The following is a 20,655-nucleotide window of genomic DNA, read 5'->3' as shown; positions in this document are numbered from 1 at the left end:
GGCAACTGTAAAATATACCTTTTTTAGATACGGTTATATGACAGAGCTTTAAATCCCAGGTTCCTCAAGCCCTCAAAAGGATATTGCTTTTGCTGTAATCATCCATGCTGGCATAATGCACCATGTATGACTTTCCCACTAGTATGCCAGAAAGGGATTTTCATCAGTGAGACGAAACATCTTACATAAAGAAACTTATCAGAGTCCTTTTCCTGCCAGCACCCAGGGAAAGGTAAACCAGAGACATTGCAAGAAGAAAATAAAAAAAAAAGAGAGGAAAAAAAGAGAGCTTTTCACTTAGTCTTGTAGACAGGAAGGCTTTCACAGCCCTTGTATTGAAAGGTGTAATCTGGGATAATCTGGGATGCCTGTGTTTCCTAGGAGCCCAGAGGCACAAAGGTCAGTTTCTCTCCGTAAACGCCATAACCTTCATGCAGGCAAACTCTGACCTTCATCCTGGAAACCAGTCTCTCTGGTGACAGTCATTTCAGTAAGGCACTGTGGTAAAAGATATAGATAGGGCTGGGCTGTTCTTCTGCACAGAAGTACAAACCATGAAGCAAATAGCTTTCATAAGGGTTACATTTACCCGAGAAAAAATAATGCACACCTTGAAAAACTTTATTAAGGCAACATGGAGAAGCTGGCTTTGATGATGTTTGTTGTAGAAACCCTCTTTTCAAAAGTTCTACACACTGTTCTACCCCAACTTTGAGGGGACTGATCCAAGGGCTCTGTTTTACTGATGATTTAAGTTCTGTTGTTTGAGACTGAAACTGTTTGTCCCATTTCTTTTTTTGCTGGAATGGAGTGCCAACATGTCTGTAATGAGCGCTCAGCCCACTTGGAAAAAAGCCGTAGGTCAGCTTCCCAAAAGAATCACAACAAATCCAGAGCTGGGGCATAAGCTCCAGGAAAGGAGAGGCTTCACCCCACAGAAAGCAAGAGGGCACATTGTCTGTCACCAGCTATTTTAGCAGTAGGCTGTGCCTATTTCCATGGATGCAGATTCTGATGGCCACACAATCTCCTCAGTGCAGCTAATGGAAGCTTGTAACAGATACAGGAAGCAGGAATGTGAACAAGGACAAATGAAATCTGATTTCCAGACATGAGTCAGGCTTTCAAAATTATTAATGCTTTGTCTAACAGCTAGCTGGTTTTAGTTTATGTAACATTAGAAATACCAAATATAAATCTTAACATAATACCAATAATAGTATGACTATGTAAATAGAGAAGCCAGAAACCTGAAATGCTCCCACCTTCCTCATCCTAATTATCCCACCTGTTATTGAGCACCCATCCATATTTACCACGTCATTACTGTGATCGTTCCATGAAACAGTCGATGAGTCTGCAGCTTTACCTGCCTGGCTCAGATCAATACATTCTGTCCTCATGTCACAATCTCACGATTATCCCAGCTGGTCTGTGCTTATTTTCATTCAGTGACAGTCAGTCTGCCTCCTACTCACCTTTTGCTTTATGTCGCATTGTTTACAGGACTTTAAACACTGCACATTCTTGTTGACATGCTTAAGATCTGTAACACACCACACGTCAGCCCATGAAATAACTCATCACCAGACTGTTGGTATGGCTCTGATATTCTGCTAGGAACAAGGAATTTAATTATTTGAGTTGTTCTTCAACTCATACATACTTTGGATTTCTTATTCCTTGCTGGGAAGTCTTCAGATGCTGTCTTGCCTTTCACAAACAACATCACTGTGGTTTTTTGTCCAATGAACTTATTTTGTGTGTATTAGATGATTAATAATGTAGGTTTTCTCAAGAAAATCAACACATGGAAGTAGTGTTAATTTTGAGATAATAGGAGAGAGCAGGTCTTAAGACAGAAAATTAATATAAAGAGGTCCATTTAAAATAAATCCATATAAATAGATAGCTGTTCATCCCTCAGCCAAACACAATTTTGCTCTGCCAGAGCACCCTACAGGAAAAAAATTAAGAGTATTCTAAACAAACTGGATCAGCAAATATTATTTTACATAACCAAAAGAGAACTATACTACCCATTTAATATTCATGAGCTTCCTCAAATTTAGATGCTTCAATTTCTTTTAACCCTGAGCTTCCTGCACAGGCACAATGATAATGCTTAATCTCGTAAACCACTCAGCCCTAACTTCAAATCAAATTTGTTTAGCTAGAATTTCAAATCTAAAAAAAAAAATATATAATGTTCATTAGCACCATGATTTAACAGTTGCTAACATTAGTCTAGGACTCCATTTTTTATAACTAATACTTTTATTCTCTTGGCTAATTAACCAATTAAATTACTATTCTACCTAAATTCAGAAGGCAGAGGAATAAAAAAGTTTACAGTAAAGTATATTCTAGAGCAAAAGAGACAAAAAATAAACTGTGGAACCTACCTCATATTCCCTGCCATAATGAGGAACAGGTTATAAATGTGAGAAAATATGAAGAGGAAGAGGATGGTACTAAAGAACATCGTCATCCACGACCCATGGTCCTCTCGAAACATTTTCAGACGGAGCAACTGACCTGTGGTACAAAAATTATGAGAAGGTGTATTTTAGTCAGTTAGTAAATACATGTTTACATCATAATAAAACCAAAATAAAGTACTAAACTCTATTTCTTCCTATATCCAATTATTCTACGGTGATTTAGCACGTGCAGACAAACTACCCTTCTGTAGTTCAGAATGAATAGATATTATTCCTACAAAATTACTAATTACTTGCAATCCAAAGGAGGAAAAAAAAGAATACAACAATAACTTATTAATAGTGGTATACCGCTATCAGTAAGATGATGAGAAAAACCACAGGCCACAACAATGCATTTCAAATGCTAAAAAAGGTTACTGATTCATACATAATTTTCCTTTTTCATGTCTAAGACAGCTTTTCTTGTCTAAGACAGTGTGAAGTATTTGAGGTATGTCCACTGACAAATATTATTTGCTTCCCTAATTTAATTTGGAACTTGAATTATGAGTCTGTGTAGGATCATGTACTGTATGTTTCTCTTAGACCTAATCACTTTGGTCATATGATGTGTTATTATACTTAATTCTGCAGAGACTACCTTTTTTCAAAGAATAGTAGTGTGTCTTGTCACTTGAAAAGAATCCCTGCTTACTCTCACCACTGGTGTTAGGTGAAACATTTATGGTGTTTTTGCCACAAACATATTTTTCAGGGCTAGCTTTTCTTCTCTGTCATCTCTTACCTTTAGAGAATTGTTTAGAGTATTGAAAACCCCACCAGCACAAGAGATGGGAATTTGTTTCTGCAAGGCTGGGAGTGCCACAGCAGAAGCCGAGCGGGGGTAAGGAAGACAACAGATAATTAAAGCAGCAAGGTGAAGAACAGCATCTAACAAGGAGACAGTGCAGTCTGGTGCTAGAAGATGTGCAAAAAGAGGGAAAACAGAAGTAATATGAGGAGCTGGACAGGGAGTATCAAGAGAAGTGATAAAGCAGACTGAGATGTGAAATGGTCTGGGATGGAGGCAATTTCTCTGAGCTGCTTGTGGAACTGTCCACATTTAGCATTGATTAGAGCTGGCCACAGGGGGAAGCTATAAAGTGGGAGAAATTCATAAAAAGTTTGAAGTGGTCATTCAGGCAATCAGACAGGAAGATCCCAGGACTGGTGTGTGCTGCTGAAGATGGAGATGCAGGTTTGGGGAAGGAAGACTTGAGGACATGGAGCAGACATGGGCTATGAGCTGAAGAGGTAGGAGGTGAGCTCAGGATTAAGCAGCTGGAGGTTGAGAGTTCTTTGACAAAGCTGAGACTTTGGAATGATGTGGGAACCATGAGACAAGAGAAGTGACAGGCAGGTATAGGGGGGCTGAATGAAGCTCTATGATGGGACAAGAGCAACATAGGTCCACAGACCAGTCCAGTAGTGGGGCAGCAACAAGGATTCTGGGAGTGAGGAAAGGTGAAGAAAGGGAAAGTGCAAACACACATGTATATGCCCCAAGTCCCTGGACTCTTCTACTCTTTCACTGCTGGAAACAATGACAGCCCCAGGCCTAGCTAGACTGAGGATGTCCAATAAGTCTGTCCTTCCCTAAAGAGCAAGTGGAGGCCACTATGGCAGTAGCATATTATCCTGACTTACTGAGAGGAGGGGCTAAATGATAAAAGGTATTTCCCTTGCAGTTTGATACCTGCTCTCTGAACAGCTGCCATTGCATATGGAATATTACCAAGACCTTGGATTATAAACAGTACTTGCAAAATAGAGTTGTGATTTCAGGAAGTCCAGATTAATGGAGAGAAAAAACACAGCCTGGAATCTAGACTTCTGTAAAACAGATAACTCCAACCTTTCTAAAACAGGTAAGAGAAAGATTTAATAAATATTCATTGCACCTGTACTCTCCAAGGCAGTGTTTTTTCCTATTTAGTTATTACCCAATAACTACAAATATGTATAAATATCATATTTTTAAAAGAACTTCTTCATAAATACTGTATTCAGTAAGCAAATTTTTCCACTTCAACTTTCCTTCTACTCTAGCTTATGTTTGCCATATAGGACTTCATTAACTCTCAAGCAGGGCTCATCAACATAATTTTTTAATGAAATGAATAGTACTTTAATCACAATACTGATATATAAAAAAGAAAGGAATTGGATATTGGCACAATCTTCTTACCTAACTGCATACAAATATTGCAGATATTACTTACTGTTCCCACCATACCAGTATGTACAACATGCTAAATGCAGTTGAACTAAAATATGTTAAATAATCCACCTAATGCTCACATTGTTTTATATATCCTTTCATATCAGTTCAGTTGAAATAAAAATGGATTGCAGCAGATGACTACCTAACACATAAGTTGTTAAAGTAAAAATTGCAAATACTGCTTATTATTTTTATAACAAAACCTAGGACTCAGTATAATACTTTTTTTATAAAACAAGCTAAAAGGTTACACTTGGAAAGCACACATAACAGAAGTATTATGGGGTGTGAATGGTAAGAAATTTGGAAAACCTATCTGGTAACCGGAATAGACTTGTACTAGATTAAAATACAATTGCAAACAGCCAAACAAAATTCTCAGAGTAATTCCAGAAAAATAGAACATTTCATGTAAAATCAGGGCTTTTATTATAAAGAATAGCAAACAAAAAGTAGCAAGGGGCAAAGAGAGTAGATAAGGAATAATATTACACAAAATAAGCTTTTAATTCATCTTAACTTTCTTTTTTTGTTTTTTTGGTTTTTTTTTTGTTTTTTTTGTTTGTTTGTTTGTTTTTTTACTTCAGGAAAATTATGCTTATTATGACCTTGTTAAAAATGTGAAATAAACCCCTACAGGTATGACAGAGAAGAACACGGTTATTAGGATATATTTACACATACACAATTATATACTTAAAAAACCCCAAATAAATGTGCTAAGCCTAATGGACCTTTACAAATACAAGTTAAATGCCATATGAATGACAACCAGTGATAAACTGTGAATTAACTAGGTACAAAAATCAAGATTCTCCTATCATAATGTTTCCTAGCTCCAGCAGAAATTTCCGCAAAATGTAATTTTTTACTAGAAACAGGTCTTTTTATCTGCTCCAACATAGAGAGAGAGCACATCAACAGTACTAGGGCACACAGGGTAGTAGAGATTTCAGGGTTAGGGTCCTGCAACAAACCAGGCAGTAACCAACCAGAATTTTTCTTCCAGTCCAAGAGAAGAGACAACTCAATAGGCAGATACAAAAAACAGAGTCAAACAGGTAACTTTTTTTAAAAACGAAAGCTTTTCTAGTATCTTTAGATCCACAGCCCAAAAGATGGTTGCAGTCATTAAATTGCAGAAGCAGAAACAAGAGAAACATTCAATTCTTACCCATGCATTTAGCATGCTTTCTTGTCTTATATTAGGAGTGATGAGTATGAGTTAAATATGAGTTCAACCCTTTCCTGGGCATATTTGTAATATTCTAATACCCAGGTCTTCACTGAATCAGATGTGTTCCCTTAATTCTGGGTGCCCTATCGAGGGATTGCTCTTTCTGCCCACTTAGTGATCAAAGTCATCTCCATTACTGGCTGAAACCGTTCAAGTGAAAAATTAACCTCAATAAATGGGAAGTATTTTTAACCTTGAAACCGGTTCTACCTTTGTCAAAGCTTGGCAAGTCTGATTTTAGTCATGCACAATATAATGCCATGGTGCTGTTGCTCATTCCGCCCTACTACGATATGCATATGTGTGTTGGCTGGCTTTGCTTAAGAATACATGGACTTAGCAGTGAATACTTTAATGTTCAGAACAAGAAAGTTTTCTTAAAATACAGATGCAAAATTTTGGATTTGAACTGTGAAGACAACCTAGTCATATCCTGCAGCTCAAGTTATTCTGTTGGTGCTAAGACAGTAGACAGAAAACTTGCTATTGTCTGAGCTTAAAAAAATGTCACTTCTGAAAATTATTACAGCACATATTCTCTGAATATTAGGGTAGCTCCAATGGCCTCAGCATAGAGCAGGGCACGCTGCCTGTCTTCCTGCATGCAGTCAGACTGCATCCTTGATTGTATAAGGCTTTAAATTTTTCTGATGAAAGACCAGGAGATCCTGGAATAGCACCAAGCTGGGGTTCAAACCCCTTGTGTTCTCCCCTTGCTTATTAAGTTACCTCAGGAAAGGTTCTTTTTATTTCTGCACCTGTTCCCCTGGGTCCACCCTGTAAGTCACTCACTTCAATTGCAAAGCACACTGCTTCAAGAACCTAGTCTTATTTATGGTCTCTAAGCTCTACTACAATACAAAGAATTAACAAGAGACAGCAAAAATATTTTAGAAAATTCAAATAGGAATCCCAGGGTAGACATGTGGGAAATGCCTACACAAACAGACATAATTTCTAATGACTCTCTGAGCTCCAAATGGACCTTACACAGCTGGGCAGTTCCATCCCCTCCAGCTATGTAACTAACTTCACACAGCTCAGCCCCGAGTGCAGCCCAGTAAACTGAAGGTGATGAAGGAGATAGGGGATTTTGTTTAATTCAAGTCTGTGTCTGCCCTAACAGAGTTATAAGGCTACACATCCAGACTTTATCTGGCCAACTTAGAGCAAAGCAGAGCAGGTGGCACAGCTGTTTGCCTCCCTCCATTTAGACCTACCTATAGCCCTTGTCCAGAAACTTAATGAGATCAGGAACCTGGCATTACAATTCCCTCGTGCAGCTATGGCCATAATGTTTGTAGCTAGTCTGTGATTTATTTATACTGTCAGTACAACTTGGAATCAAGTGTCTGGTGCCTTTGTTTGTAAGTATTGAAAAGGAAGGCAGAGAGGTAGGAAATACCATTCAATTCCAAGAACACACAAACTCTAGCCAAGAGGATTTTAGGAAAATATGGATTTCCTATACATATTCAAACTACTTTTAATTGAACATACCATGAAAAAATGTTACTTAACTATGTTTCACATTTTAAAGAATTCACAGGGATATCTTATAAAGTTCAGTGGAAGAAAAACATTACACGGTTTGTGTAATCTTTTATATTCACAAATGCTAAGGAGAAGGGAAAGTATAGCTACCCTAGGTTAAAGTCCAGTACTTCAATACTTTAAAAAATACATTTATAGAACAAACACTCCCCACCTGTGAAATACACTGTCAGTAGAACAGATGGTTTTCTATCTACGTTCATTTCCTGGAAAGTCGAGTGCCTTTGTTGCTGAGCTTCTAGAGAAACCACTTTCCTTCCTAATTTTGTTGCGTACAGTCTAAACCAGCTTTTTGTCAGGTAACTGAGTGGACTATAAATTTGCAAAGCACAATAATGCAGTCTTTATTTAGCAGGTCTTCACTGCAGCTCCTCTTTGTTATATTTTGACCTGTATATGTGAACATACCTTTGGAAAAATCTTATTGTATTAAGCTTGACATGAATGCAAAACATTAAGTTAGAAAAAAAACCACTATGACCAACTTAATGGTTGAAGATGCTTCAAAATTTTCAATGAATCAATAACATTCTGTAAAGGTCCTTTCTTCCATTCAAAGTGTGGCCTGTACTGATGAAAATTTTATTCTGTCATCCTAGCAAGCACTGTAGTGGACTCCGATCTATAAATGGCTATTTGGATGATTTTCATACAAAGCTTCTCCTTGGACAGACCTCACTGTTTGGTATCTACTACATCATTTGGAAATTTTCTAGAAACATAACAAACTGCAGTGGGTGACAGCTCATTCTGACAGAATATTCCAGCCTTTGGTTTTATCAGGAGTAAAAAAATCATTGGAATTAAGCATAAGGCTTTACAAGCATTAAAAACTTGCTTTGAAAAATACGCTGCAGATCTATAGTCCACATATTCCATAATGGGAATTGATACAAAGTAGGCCACAAAGAGTTAGACAAAAAGAATATTCTCTAACCATACCATAAGCAAAATCTTTTAATCCTGGGACAAATATTTACAGAAGAAAATCAAATAAAAATATCCAAAAAAAGCACTTTGTCTAGAACTATAGATGGAAAAGTTTCTATGGCCTTCACAAAAAGCAGAATTTCATCCTCATTTTTTTTGATGCTGTTTCCTTGATCTCAGTCACAGCTCACTGCACAGCTGCCCACATTAAACTTGCCCCTAGGCCCCATATGGATACTCAAGGCAATCAAAGCAATGATGGAATGAGCATGGGAAATTACTGTCCTTCTGTCACCTCCTCTGCTTTTTCCAAAGATAGATACAGACACATTAGTGGCCAAGGGACACTGTTTGCACTTCAGAGTGCATGCTTTTTTTTCTCTCATCCATCGTACACTACAGTAAATAGCAGAGAGGAAAGTATATAAAGCATTTCATGTAGGTTCATGAAGATCGGCTTGTGTGGATGTTGTAGAGTAAGCTGTGTTACCTACTTAGACTTTACATTTTTCTCAGATAGAGGAGAGAGGTTGTACATTATACTATGTTCTGAATTCTTTTGCCAGTTCAAATGCACTGAATTTAACTTATAATTTTTGAATTTTAAATTCAATGTATCCAACTCAATTTTTATTCTAAAGGCTGTTGGTCTCTCTTTTCCCTTCAGGCATACTCCATGGACAGATGATGAATGGTACATGCACTATTTTCAGTTGCAACAGAAATCCTAAGCCAGAGTGGTACTGTTATTTGCTGATTCTGGTTTGCCTTTTCACTTTATTAACAGGATTTCTAGGCAATATACTCGCACTACGACATTATGTTTACTGCATGAAGACATGGACTACCAATACCATATTTCTCTTTAATTTGGCACTGTGTGACTTTACTTGGACTCTCATGGCACCTTTTTCAGTATACTATAACATCCAGAAGATAGCTGTCTATTTCAGCCAAGTGTTTTATCAGATCATAGGACTATTTTTTAGTATTAATATCTATGGAAGTGTGTATTTCCTGACACTCATCAGCTTTGACAGATACATAGGTGCTGTTCATCCCATCACTTCATTAACATGGTGGGACAAAGAAAAGGCCATGTTTTGTACCATCGGGGTATGGATCTTCATAGTGATTGCATCGATGCCTGAGATTTACTACACAGTTGCAGCTAGAAGACAGCATGACATCATTCATTACCTGGATAGCAGTGAAGAACCATTCCAATTTGCAGTGCCGTTCATGGTCTCCAAAATTGTATTGAGATTTCTTCTTCCAGCCTCAGTCATCTTTACATGCTATGTGTTGACTCTCAAAGCCTTACTACAGCTCAGTAAACGTCAGCAAAGAAGGAACAGACTTGTTAGGCCTCTGTTACTGATTTCAGCTACTATGATTGTATTTGCTGTTTCTTTCACACCTTACCATGTTATGATGATGGTGATACTAATTTACAGAATTACTTGTCAATCACCCTGTGAGAATATAAGCACACTAAGTGCCATTTACAAAGTCACAGAGATCATCTGCAGCATCAATAGTTGCCTTGACCCAATCATTTTTACAATAGCAAATAAGACATTCTATCAAACAATTAAAAGTATAAAATGTCATCCCAAATGCCAGTACTGCTGTTGTCTGACAGGAAAGGTAAGGGACATCCCTCTGAACCTGAGAACAATGACTTAAACACCAGTCTAAAAAGACTTGTATCTCCAACTGCTCATTTGCCTTTTTGTCATCAGACCTATTTAGTATTCGGCCTCTTGTATTCTACAGATATCTCTTGAATAAGCAAGAATACACAGAAACGCAGAGTAAAACTTAACATTAAAAGAAACACTAGCAGCTGCTAGCTGTACTGAATTGGCATTTTAAATATTGTTGTCATACCCTAATTTATTGTGAAATAATACTTCTATCTGTATGTACATACAACATGGAACAAAAAATGATGAAAAGCTCTGAGTAGCTCCTTTAATTCTGGGTGAGAAAAATACAGTGAGATTAAGAGCAGGCAGTGTTGAGAAGCCTTCCCACAGTTTCTGCTAATTATTTCTTCATCTGTTTGCAAGTGCTGCTGCAATTGTGATTGTGCAATTAATAACTGTCATAATGCTTACAGCTGGGCTGCTTGAGCATTTGCAGAGAGACTTTCTACAAGTACTTCATTTTAATGCTGCTTGCACTAGAGTTCCACTGGCAGTGGAACCTCATTAACCCAGGAAAGTGCAGCACATTTCCAAAAACAAACAAACAAAAAATAAATAGTAAGATAAAGTCCCTGAGGATAGTCAGAGCCACAGTGAATCTGCTCATTAAATAAACAAGCATGGATTAGAGAGCTTTGCTAAGCCTTCTCCCAGGCAGCAGGGGTTCCCCCAAATCCCGGGCAACTACAGCTGTTTGTAAATAGTGTTCTGCTTCAGGGAAGCCCGTGTTCTGCCATGAACTCTGAACTCCTCAACAGAGAGAAGTGTGCACTGGAAAAGGTCTGAAATAAAAAGGTGTTTTAGCTCCAGAGAGGTAAGAGATGCCACTACACAGAAGTGCTTCTCCTCTGTTCCTTTGGAGTCTTAGCATCACAGTTTCAGGACAGTCCAAGCTAATTAGACTATAATGAATTTTAATCATTCAACCAGCACAACAGTCATCAGAACATCCACCTTCAAGAGTCATTAAATATGTGTTCTTTCATCACACTGTATGGGCAAAAAAATCGTGTTCCAATAATCAGCCACCTGCTGACTTGTTTTCTTGCCAAGTTCCACACATTACCTTGTTAATGATGAAAGCCCATGTACCAGTGAGCACATTAACTTTATTTTCAGAAGTTACTGATGACGAAGTAGATTTTATTATACTTCATACAGTGTCTTAATTCTTTAATTTCCACAGTTCTAATATAATTTTTTTCTTGCATGTATTATTCTAAATTATTCTATTCTACATGGGTATTGAATCTCTCTTGTTCTATGTTTCAATTGCATTGACTAAATATATATGCAAAAAATTTAGAACTACTTTTTTTTTAATTGTCTGTAACTGCGACAAGAAAAGAAACTGGTCCTGCTAATCTGAAACACTTTACAAGTGTTGGGATGTACTAGTACACTCACAGAATCCCACAGAAAAATTGCATACCTATGTGTACTCACCTCATTCTAAGTACTGCTTCTTTCCTTTGGTATTTCTTAATACTTCCGTTTTTCTTACTTTAAAAGAAAAATATTCTTTTTTTTAAATTTAATTGTCTATTGGAAACATGAGAAAATTATTAACATTGCATTGGCTTCTCTGCATAGAGAGCTTTTTAACTCATGAATGGGCATACATGGGCAATTAACTACACGTATACATGTACACCTCAGACTGATACAGAAACAAAGGCAATGCATTTGCTAACAAAGGTGATCCCAGCAGGAAGAGGACAGAAAAGGAGTGATTAGTTCGAAGCTCTGAGCTAAATGAGTTTATTGCTCCCACCTGATTGCACCCAAGCTTGTAAACTGTAAGGTATTACCAAAATCAAACACCTGCCACTTTCACCTTTCAATCTACCTTAAAGGCACAAATAATCTGGGAAGCAGGAATTCTCAGTTTTTACTCAGTTTCTAATGTGCAAGCTTTTTCAGGAGAGACAACAGTAGCTTAGACCAGAAACTTGTCTAAATTTCTTGAGATTTTTAATAGAAAAAGAGTTGTTTTTCAGTTCAAACAGCTAATTTTATTCTCACTGGGTAATCTCTACTATATAGAAGTTAATGTTACTATTACATAATAAGCAAGTGTCATTAGAAAGATAAACTGTTAAAAAGAAAGAAACACTCAAGTCTGAAGAAATTGTAAAAAGCATTACCAAACTCACTTCTTGAATTTGGAAAAAAAATGGATTTGTTTCCTCTTGCAAGTGCTGCCTTACAAAATGTATGAATGAAGACTGCTCAAAAGTACCCAGAGCTGGAAGGAATAAAATTAAAAATTTTGATTAAAATCTGGATTGAAAGCCTCCAGTGAGCTGAAGACATACAATCATTACAGAGCTTCACAAAAAACCCTTTCACAATTCATATGCAATGCCTTTTGCTACCAGCACAAATGCATATTGCAGAAATTGTCAAGAAAAGTCTAGCATTTCTCTGCCTGTATTTCACAGTGTACCAAGAAAAATTAAGGCAACAGTAAGGAAATGCTTTAAAATCAACATGAGTCTGACAAAAAACCCAAAACAAATTAGCTAGAACTTTCACTCCGGTCAGGTAATTAGAACATAAAACACATTTAACTAAGTAAGGATGACATATTTTCAGTGTGACTGAACTGTGCAGTGTACTCAAATAGAAAAATGCAAAATGAGATGCTTTTTCCTCTTCTGTTGGCATCACCCTACCAAAGAGCTGTGTGGTCCAGGGCACACAGGATGGAGATATGCCAGCCACTGTCATCACAGGACTGGGAGAGTATCAAGGAGCACTTACTGCACTGTGCTAGTGACCAGGGAAGGACTGGGGAAACCAAAAGGCAGAGATCTGTTTTTGCAAGAGTTAATCCAGACCTCAGCTAACTCAGAAGATAAAAATACAATGAAATAGTATATATCTAACCCAGTTTCCTTCTATGACAGGGTCACCTGTTTGGTAGATGAGGGAAATGCCGTGGATGTTGTCTCTGTGGACTTTTGTAAAGCCTTTGACAGTTTCCCATAGTATTAGCCTAGAGAAACTGTCTGTAATGACTCGGACTGGTGCCCAGTTTGCTGAGTAGAAATCTGGCTGCATCGCCAGGCCCAGAGAGTGGTGGTGAACGGAGTTACATCCAGTTGGTAGCTGGTCACCAGTGGGGCTCCCCAGGACTCAGTACTGGGGCCAGTCCTGTTTAATGTCTTCATTGACAATCCAGACGAGGGGATCAAGTGCACTTTCAGTCAGTTTGCAGATGATACCAAGCTGGGTGGGAGTGTTGATCTGCTGGAGGGTAAGAAGGCCCTGCAGAAGGATCTGAACAGGCTGGATTGATGGGCCAAGGCCAGTCATATCAGACTCAACAAGGCAAAGGGTTTGGTCCAGCACTTGGGTCACAACAACCCAGGGCAGTGCTACAAGCTGAGGGAAGAGTGGATGGAAAGCTGCTCACAGGAAAAGGACCTGGGGGTGCTGGTTGACAGCAGCTGAACATGAGCCAGTGTGTGCCCAGGTGGCAAAGAAGGCCAATGGCACCTGGTCTGTATCAGCAATGGTGTGGCCAGCAGGACCAGGGCAGTGATTGTCCCCCTGTACTCAGCACTGGTGAAGCCACACCTTAAATCCTGTGTCCACTTCTGGGCCCCTCACTACAAGAAGGGCATTGAGGTGCTGGAGCTTGTCCAGAGAAGGGCAACAAAATTGGTGAAAGGACTGGAGCACATGTCTTATGAGGAGCAGCTGAGGGAGCTGGGGGTGTTTAGCCTGGAGAAAAGGAGGTTCAGGGGAGACCTTATCACTCTCTACAATTCCCTGACAAGAGGTTGTAGCAAAGAGGGTCAGCCTCTTCTCCCAGGTAACAAGTGACAGGACAAAAGGAAATGGCCCCAAGTCACACCAGGCAAGATTTGGATTGCATATTAGGAAAAATTTATTCACCAAATGTTGCTGAGCATTGGAACAGGCTGCCCAGGGAAACGGCTGAGTCATCATTCCAAAGATATTTAAAAGACATGTAGATGTGGCACTCAAGGACATGATCTTATGGTGGACTTGGCAGTGCTGGTTAGACTCAATCTTTCCCAAGTCTTTCCCAAACTACATGATTCTATGGCTTTATCATGACTTTATCTGATTTCTGTTGTACATCCTTTGATCCTCCCTGCCCCCTGCAAACATATGAGCAAGAGATAGAGGCAGCAGGACCCCAGCAACCACTTTGTTGGGAACAAGGAGGAGCAAGCTGGAGACTCCTCCAGTTCATTTTTGTGAGACTGAGTAATGTGCGTATCCTAAGCTCCTCAGTTCACTGTTCTGGGCCCACTGGCAGAACAGGGACAAACTGTTTGGATTCTGAGATGCTAATACAATCCATTTTCCTGCATTGCTCCTTTTTGTGTCCCACTTACAAAAAAATATGAAATAAACTGTGTTACATACGCAAATCCTTGCCTCCATGTCTGCTTGCCTGCATTGTCTGTGTCCACGCAGTTCTATAAAGCTCATTAATTATCTATCAATAAAGCCATCTATAACAGAGGTCCCAAGATGCTCAGACACATAAGAGAAAAAGGGGAAAGAAAAGAGAAGAAACAACCTCACACTTCTAAAAAGATTAGTCTCAACTGATCTTGAATAATGAAGAACAGAGGGGAAAAAACAGATGAGGGCATTGCTACAAAACACATCTGTGCCATGGTGCCTCTGTTGTCTGTTCTCCCAGCCTGGAAATCTCACACAACATGCCTTTGTCCTGGGATGAGTCTAAAAGCACTGCATAATCTTTAAAAAACTATCTTCAGGACACAAAACTCTTGAAAAATCCTTCTATCTCTTATCCTCAGCTATTCCCATTTCTCATGATACTCAGCTGGGAATATACTCTAGTAGCTGACAAGGATTCTAGACATTTCTTTTCCTGATTATAAATGGTTATATGATCAATTAAACACACTTTTTAAAAGCATTTTTGTTCAACTAGACTGATTTAATGCTAATGCTGTGCTGATTGAAATCAAAGATTTTCTGCAAAGTAATGGTTAAAGGGCACAAGACATCTGCTCATATTTACTTGGTCACATCCTTACTTTGAAATAAAATGTTCCTAAAATGTTTTATTATAATATTACCCAGATAGAATGACATAAACAAATAAAATTAAATGCTTGTTCCATTTTGCTACAATAAGTGAACAATAAACTAAACAGCCAAGAGCCGAAGTAAGTATCTTCTACTATGAAAAGTGTGTTGCAATATTGGTTTCTCACAGATCTTTGTTTGGATTAAATCTGAGGACATGGTATCCAGTTAAATGCCTAACTATTCTGAGTTTGAACACATTATTGTATATTGTAATAATGTATTAGGCTACAAAACTGACTGCAAGGTCTAGGTAGCTTTTGTGTACCTTATCTCGATATTCTAATACCTTCATAATACATTTGATAAACACAAGATAAACCATGGCCTGAAAGATTTGACCTTTTATGTATGTGCTCAGCTGTTGTCAGAGAAACAACTTTCTCATTTACTATTGTAAATTCAGCATTGTTTTGTAAGCAAAAATTGTTAAACCAAAAGTCTCTAAGTTGAAGACATAAATTTTGCTACAAATTTCCTGAAGTTGCTAAAGAAAGCAATCTTTGTATTTGTCTTTATAATACTTTCATCTCACAGAGAAATTACTGAAATTTTTACTTATTAAGGCAGGAGCTTATTTTTTAAAATAATAATGTTCAGATGTTCCTAAAAGTTTGGTTTTCACTTCAATATGAATGTATTCTGATATCAAAGTTTTTCTTTGCCATGCTTCAGAATCATCTCACTTGGCAAAAAACTGTAACAAACAATACCACAATGCTATTAAAATACTTCACCATTGTACATTGCTTTCATCTGTGGAAGTCAAATCTCTTTGGGCAGGAGAAAAAATATGCCTAGACTGATATTACAGCTGGCCACAGCAGAGGCAGGTGATATGGCTAAATCCACCACCTGCCTTGTAAAGAAATGTAGCTTCTCTGCTCCTGCTTTAAAGGAACATCCAAGGCTCTGAGCAACCAAGTCTCCTGTGCTCTGCCTGGAGCCTGCAATCAAGAGATGATGGGATGTGCTGCCCTCATGCAGGGATCTATCAAATCTACAGCCCTCCCAAGTTCTCCTTTCAGGACGTCTCCCAGCTTGGCACTTACCAGCTCAGTCCCTTCCACTTCACATGACTCAGCATAGATAGGGCTTCCTCCAGCTGGGAAAGGTGAACCTTAATCAGGGAGCACTGCAGTTCTCAGCTTTTGCAGTCTGAGGTAAAACGCAGCCTAATGTCACAAAAGGTAACAGTCAAGGTCTCAGCTACTGCCCCAGCTAGAAAACCGATGTCCTCACAGAGAACATTGTGTGCTAAGACAATGGGAACTTAGGATCTCCAGTTTCCCACCAGTTCAGCCAATACTGGTCAGAAGACTGACGTCTGTAGCCAGATGTCTTTTAACTGGGTTTCTTGTGCAGCCTATCTTACCTGATTTTGGTGGTCTCAAGGGCCTGATCTGAACTAGAGACTGCAGGTGAGTGCACACAGGTGAAATGTGTAGCACTCTGCCTTCCTTAGATAAAGAAATGCCATTTTAGAAATGCCACACAGCCTTTAAAGATTGCTTGCTATTTCTCAAAGAAGAAAATAATAGAATTGCTCAAAAGAATGCACATTCATCTTTTAATACCAAAACAAGAACAGGAGGATGGACTTTTGCTGCTGCAAGGAGAGAGCTGACATTTTCTTCTCTCAATGGATTACCCAAAGCAAGAGCAGGGTGGTGATGGTCAGTGCCATCTGCCGTATCAAACGTTGCATGGGGGGTCCAGAAGGCACATCTCTGCTTTACACTAATGTCATTGCTATTACCTAGAAGCAGTACTTTAGGCTGCTGATTTGGAAGAGTTGTAAAATGCAGATAATGTGGGAAGACCTAAAGCTATGTCAGAATTAGTGTGTAGGTGGGCTTAATTCTGAATCTTCCTGCACCTCTCAATTTTCATTATAGAGATTTAGCATATAACTTTAATTTTAGACTTTACTATTACTGATGTGATTACTTCAGGTTTAGACAGTTGTGCTGATGCAGATAAAAGGAAACCTATAAAAATAGATATTGATTTCCTGTAACATTTTAGAACATTTTTTTAGTGGGAAAGTAACTGAAAACGCTGCATTAGCAGCAGAAAATGCTACTGCATTTGTTCCTGAGGTGTAGATTTTTTAATTCTATGTGACTCAATCCCAGGTTACAAAATTAATGTGAAAAAATAATTCTCTCTTTAAATGGCCTCATGGAAAAAAAAGAAAAAAGTTGGTTAAAAGGCATATAAGCATTTCCTTATATTTTTGCACTCTTTATTCTTTTAGAATTTTTGGCATTTTTAAGAAACCTGGGGTTTTTTTAACTGCCAGACCTAGAAAAGTAATTTCATGATCCTCCTTATTTTTTTAATTTTAGAGCTTAAATGTTTTATCACCATATGTGTCATGCCTCCAGAAACTACATTTTCTTTCTTTGAATTCTTTGGAATCCAAACTTCATAGCAGATAAAATAAACATAGCAGTATTTATAGCCTGTATAATGCTGATGCTGAACTCTGAAGGGCAGTGTTGAAATCTCTGTTCTTCAATACCAGTTTAATGATGCTCTGCAGCAACTTGTCAAAATAATCAGGGTTTCTTTCTATACTATTTGTTCTTTTGTCGTGAAGCCAACTCACAAGTTTATTTTTAATAGTAAATAGATTTGCTTACAATGTATCTACTACACAGCCCTTTAAAATAAACACTTATAAAGAATTTTGAGTCAGAAAACAAAGCAGATTAATCATGGGGTTTACTTTTTGTCTTCAATAAATATTTGCAACTCTGCTGTCTATTATGGAGCTGTGACTAGACCTCACAGGGGACAAACAGGGACCCCAGCGGTTACTGAGCATGTCTGTGTTTCCAGTGCAAAACACAAGTGGGGAATTGGTTTTGTGAGACCAAGACAAAGCACATCTCAGGGACAAAAAAGACGCTCTCTAGCCCACAGTGGGATACAGGGGCATGCATGTAGACCTGAGCCTTTCCAGGCTCGGTGAAAACTGCTGTTTCATAAGCTATACACCTCTCAACTGGCACCTGTATATGCATCCAGATCAACACTTGCCTGAACACCAAAAGGGATACAATCAGTTAATCCAGTCCTATGTTAGAACCAGAGTGGGCTGCAAGCTGCACAGATCTTACACAGGAAGGCTGATTATTATTCTGCCAGACTTGGACCAGTCTTACGGTTAGAGACAGTCGTACTTCTAACAAGTGACTGTGTAGCACTCGCAATATTTTGCAGAATATTGTCCCTGTGGTTACAGAAGGGGTTGACAACCCCAAAAATCCATTAACTTTGTCTTACTACCCCTTTGCCCTCCTAGCATGGAATGGAGCTTGCCAAATTACTAGCTATTTCAACAAACCTATTTTATAATGGCACCACCAAAACAAATGATACAAAATTAGCTTTCATGGGTTAAAATGTTCACAAGACTTATTTCAGCTTTGGGCTGAAGTTTCCAAATGTTGAAAATTTTCTTCAGAAAAAAAAGTCAAGTTCCCTACTTTGATAACTGAGGAAAATGTTTATAGTGTTTATAGCATCAGAAAGTGAATAATTATGTCTTCCTTTAATCTCCTGAAAATCTGAGCTTTTGTACTTGACATTTTTTCTCCCAGTTGCAAAATTCATAGAAATGTAATGAAAATCTACGTACAAATATGTTTCATATAGTTAGCTTCCACTAATGCACAAATATCCTGCAATGACATATTAAGCACTGTTTATTAATCTTAATTTTCCTTTCTAGAAATAGCACATCATTCATTTGTACTATGTACACTATATAAGCGTGTTCAAAAAGGATTATCTACTACATGCAAACTGAAAGAGACCACAGACTAGACTAAACCATCATAGCTACTATATTTACTAGTAACTTAGGAAAAATTGAGTTGTAAATAATTTGGTACTATATGATTTGCAAAAGTAACCAGAGCAAATACTATATTGCAAAACTATATTTACTAGGAATACTCTGGCTGGAGAAACCACCTTAATGATCAGTGAAACTGAACGAAGTAACATTTCCATGGCAAATTTCCTGTGGAGCTGGTGTATAATGAAGACAAATTTTCATTACTAAGAAAGCCAAAGGGTAGGTAGGTTGCAAGTAGAACATACAAAAATACTATTTCAAGGTAACTTTATGAAAAGCTAGTAAACTAGTAGGTCGGCAGGGAGGAGGGGAGGAACAGGAAATATTGCAATTGAAAAATGTTTTCACTTTTTTCAGTACATGCTTTCTCTACTCAGCTTGTTTTTTTCCTTTGTTTTTAAATGCATTATCAATTTAATCATAAAAATAGTGTACAGAAATATGCATTGCTATTCATTGTCTAGCATATTCAGCTTTCCTTATTTTTACTGTTTAGCTAGCTGCCATGTTCACTCGAGACCACTAGAAGGTGCTGCTCTGTTGAAAGATAGTTATTTCTGTCTGAATTGCTGTAAAAAGCCGATTTTAACTGCGGTTCTAGCCAGTTGTTTACACAGACTGTAATTGCGGCAGCCACCCCTGCTATAAAACAGCTGGACCTCGTCTGCTATAACCATTATCACAGCATGAAAATAAGAGATCTGTTATCACTGATTTTCTGATAAATCAAAATCCCACTTGAGCAGGACTCTAGTTAGTTTTGCTGGAAGGTGAGGCATGGAAATTGTGGTGGAGCTAACAAACCACACATTTTGTAAAGTTAGGAATCACAGAATCATTTAGGTTGGAAAAGACTTTTATGCTAATTGAGTCCAATCATGCACCTAACACCACCAAACCCATTCCTGGAGTAAATTAGGACAGAACACATCCCTAATGAAAATTTGCACACTTGTCTGAGGTCTGAAGGCAGAAGGAGAGTCCAACATAAAAAAAAAAAATTAACCCCCAAACAAAACTAAGACAAACACACAAACACAAGCACATGATCTACACCAATTCCACACCACCAACAGTATTGGGATATCAAACTGCATCTAGAAATACAAGGATCCATAATTCATCTTTTCTACACAAACTTATATGAGCCTCAACCAAGTTCTGGTTTAGTTTGATACCCAGAGTGGCATTCTGACAAGCTCTGGGTACACACAGGCTGCCTTGGTCAGCTCTTTGCATAGGCAGCACAGCCCTTACCTCTGCAGAGACTCCCGGCACCTGCATTTGCTCTGGTGTATGCCCTAGCAAGGCAATCAGAAATGCAGTCTCAAGAGAAGTTTTCTTTTTATCTGCACCCTAAGAGATGGAAATCTGTAGGCATCCCCAAAAGAGTAGCACTCCTCTTCTACTCTGGATTTAGACAAGTCATACAGAAGTGACCTCTAATTTAGATAAAAATTGCTCCACCTTTGGCAGCCACAGAGACAAGTCTCATGGGATATAAGCCCCAAACCACTTCAAAGTTATCTCATCTG

At 38.3% G+C, this 20,655-nt stretch overlaps 2 protein-coding genes across 9 annotated transcripts in view; one reads left to right on the top strand and one right to left on the bottom strand.

Moving 5' to 3' along the window:
- Positions 1 to 20,655, bottom strand: part of TMEM117 (transmembrane protein 117) — a 193,789-nt gene that overhangs the window by 162,755 nt on the left and 10,379 nt on the right. Inside the window, exons 1-5 of one of the 8 annotated variants that reach the window (XM_068997837.1) lie at positions 16,544 to 16,587; positions 16,302 to 16,424; positions 12,291 to 12,391; positions 11,590 to 11,646; positions 2,406 to 2,538 (exon numbers count right to left, since the gene is read on the bottom strand). In XM_068997837.1, the coding sequence (XP_068853938.1) occupies positions 2,406 to 2,518 (113 nt within the window). In that variant the 5' untranslated portion in view covers positions 2,519 to 2,538; positions 11,590 to 11,646; positions 12,291 to 12,391; positions 16,302 to 16,424; positions 16,544 to 16,587. Of the gene's footprint in view, positions 1 to 2,405; positions 2,539 to 9,631; positions 9,715 to 11,589; positions 11,885 to 12,290; positions 12,392 to 16,301; positions 16,425 to 16,543; positions 16,588 to 20,377; positions 20,514 to 20,655 lie in introns of those variants that run through there. The other 7 variants (XM_068997828.1, XM_068997854.1, XM_068997846.1 and 4 more) reach the window with 7 other exon arrangements.
- Positions 4,285 to 10,120, top strand: LOC138100149 (P2Y purinoceptor 1-like). The gene is made up of 2 exons (XM_068997880.1): positions 4,285 to 4,354; positions 9,099 to 10,120. The coding sequence occupies exons 1-2, from the start codon at positions 4,285 to 4,287 to the stop codon at positions 10,118 to 10,120; spliced, it is 1,092 nt and encodes a 363-aa protein (XP_068853981.1).

The sequence above is a fragment of the Aphelocoma coerulescens genome, chromosome 1A, assembly GCF_041296385.1.
Source record: "Aphelocoma coerulescens isolate FSJ_1873_10779 chromosome 1A, UR_Acoe_1.0, whole genome shotgun sequence".
NCBI classification, from domain to species: domain Eukaryota; kingdom Metazoa; phylum Chordata; class Aves; order Passeriformes; family Corvidae; genus Aphelocoma; species Aphelocoma coerulescens.
The sequence above is the reverse complement of the archived record's forward strand: the minus strand, read 5'-3'. Positions and strand labels throughout refer to the sequence as shown.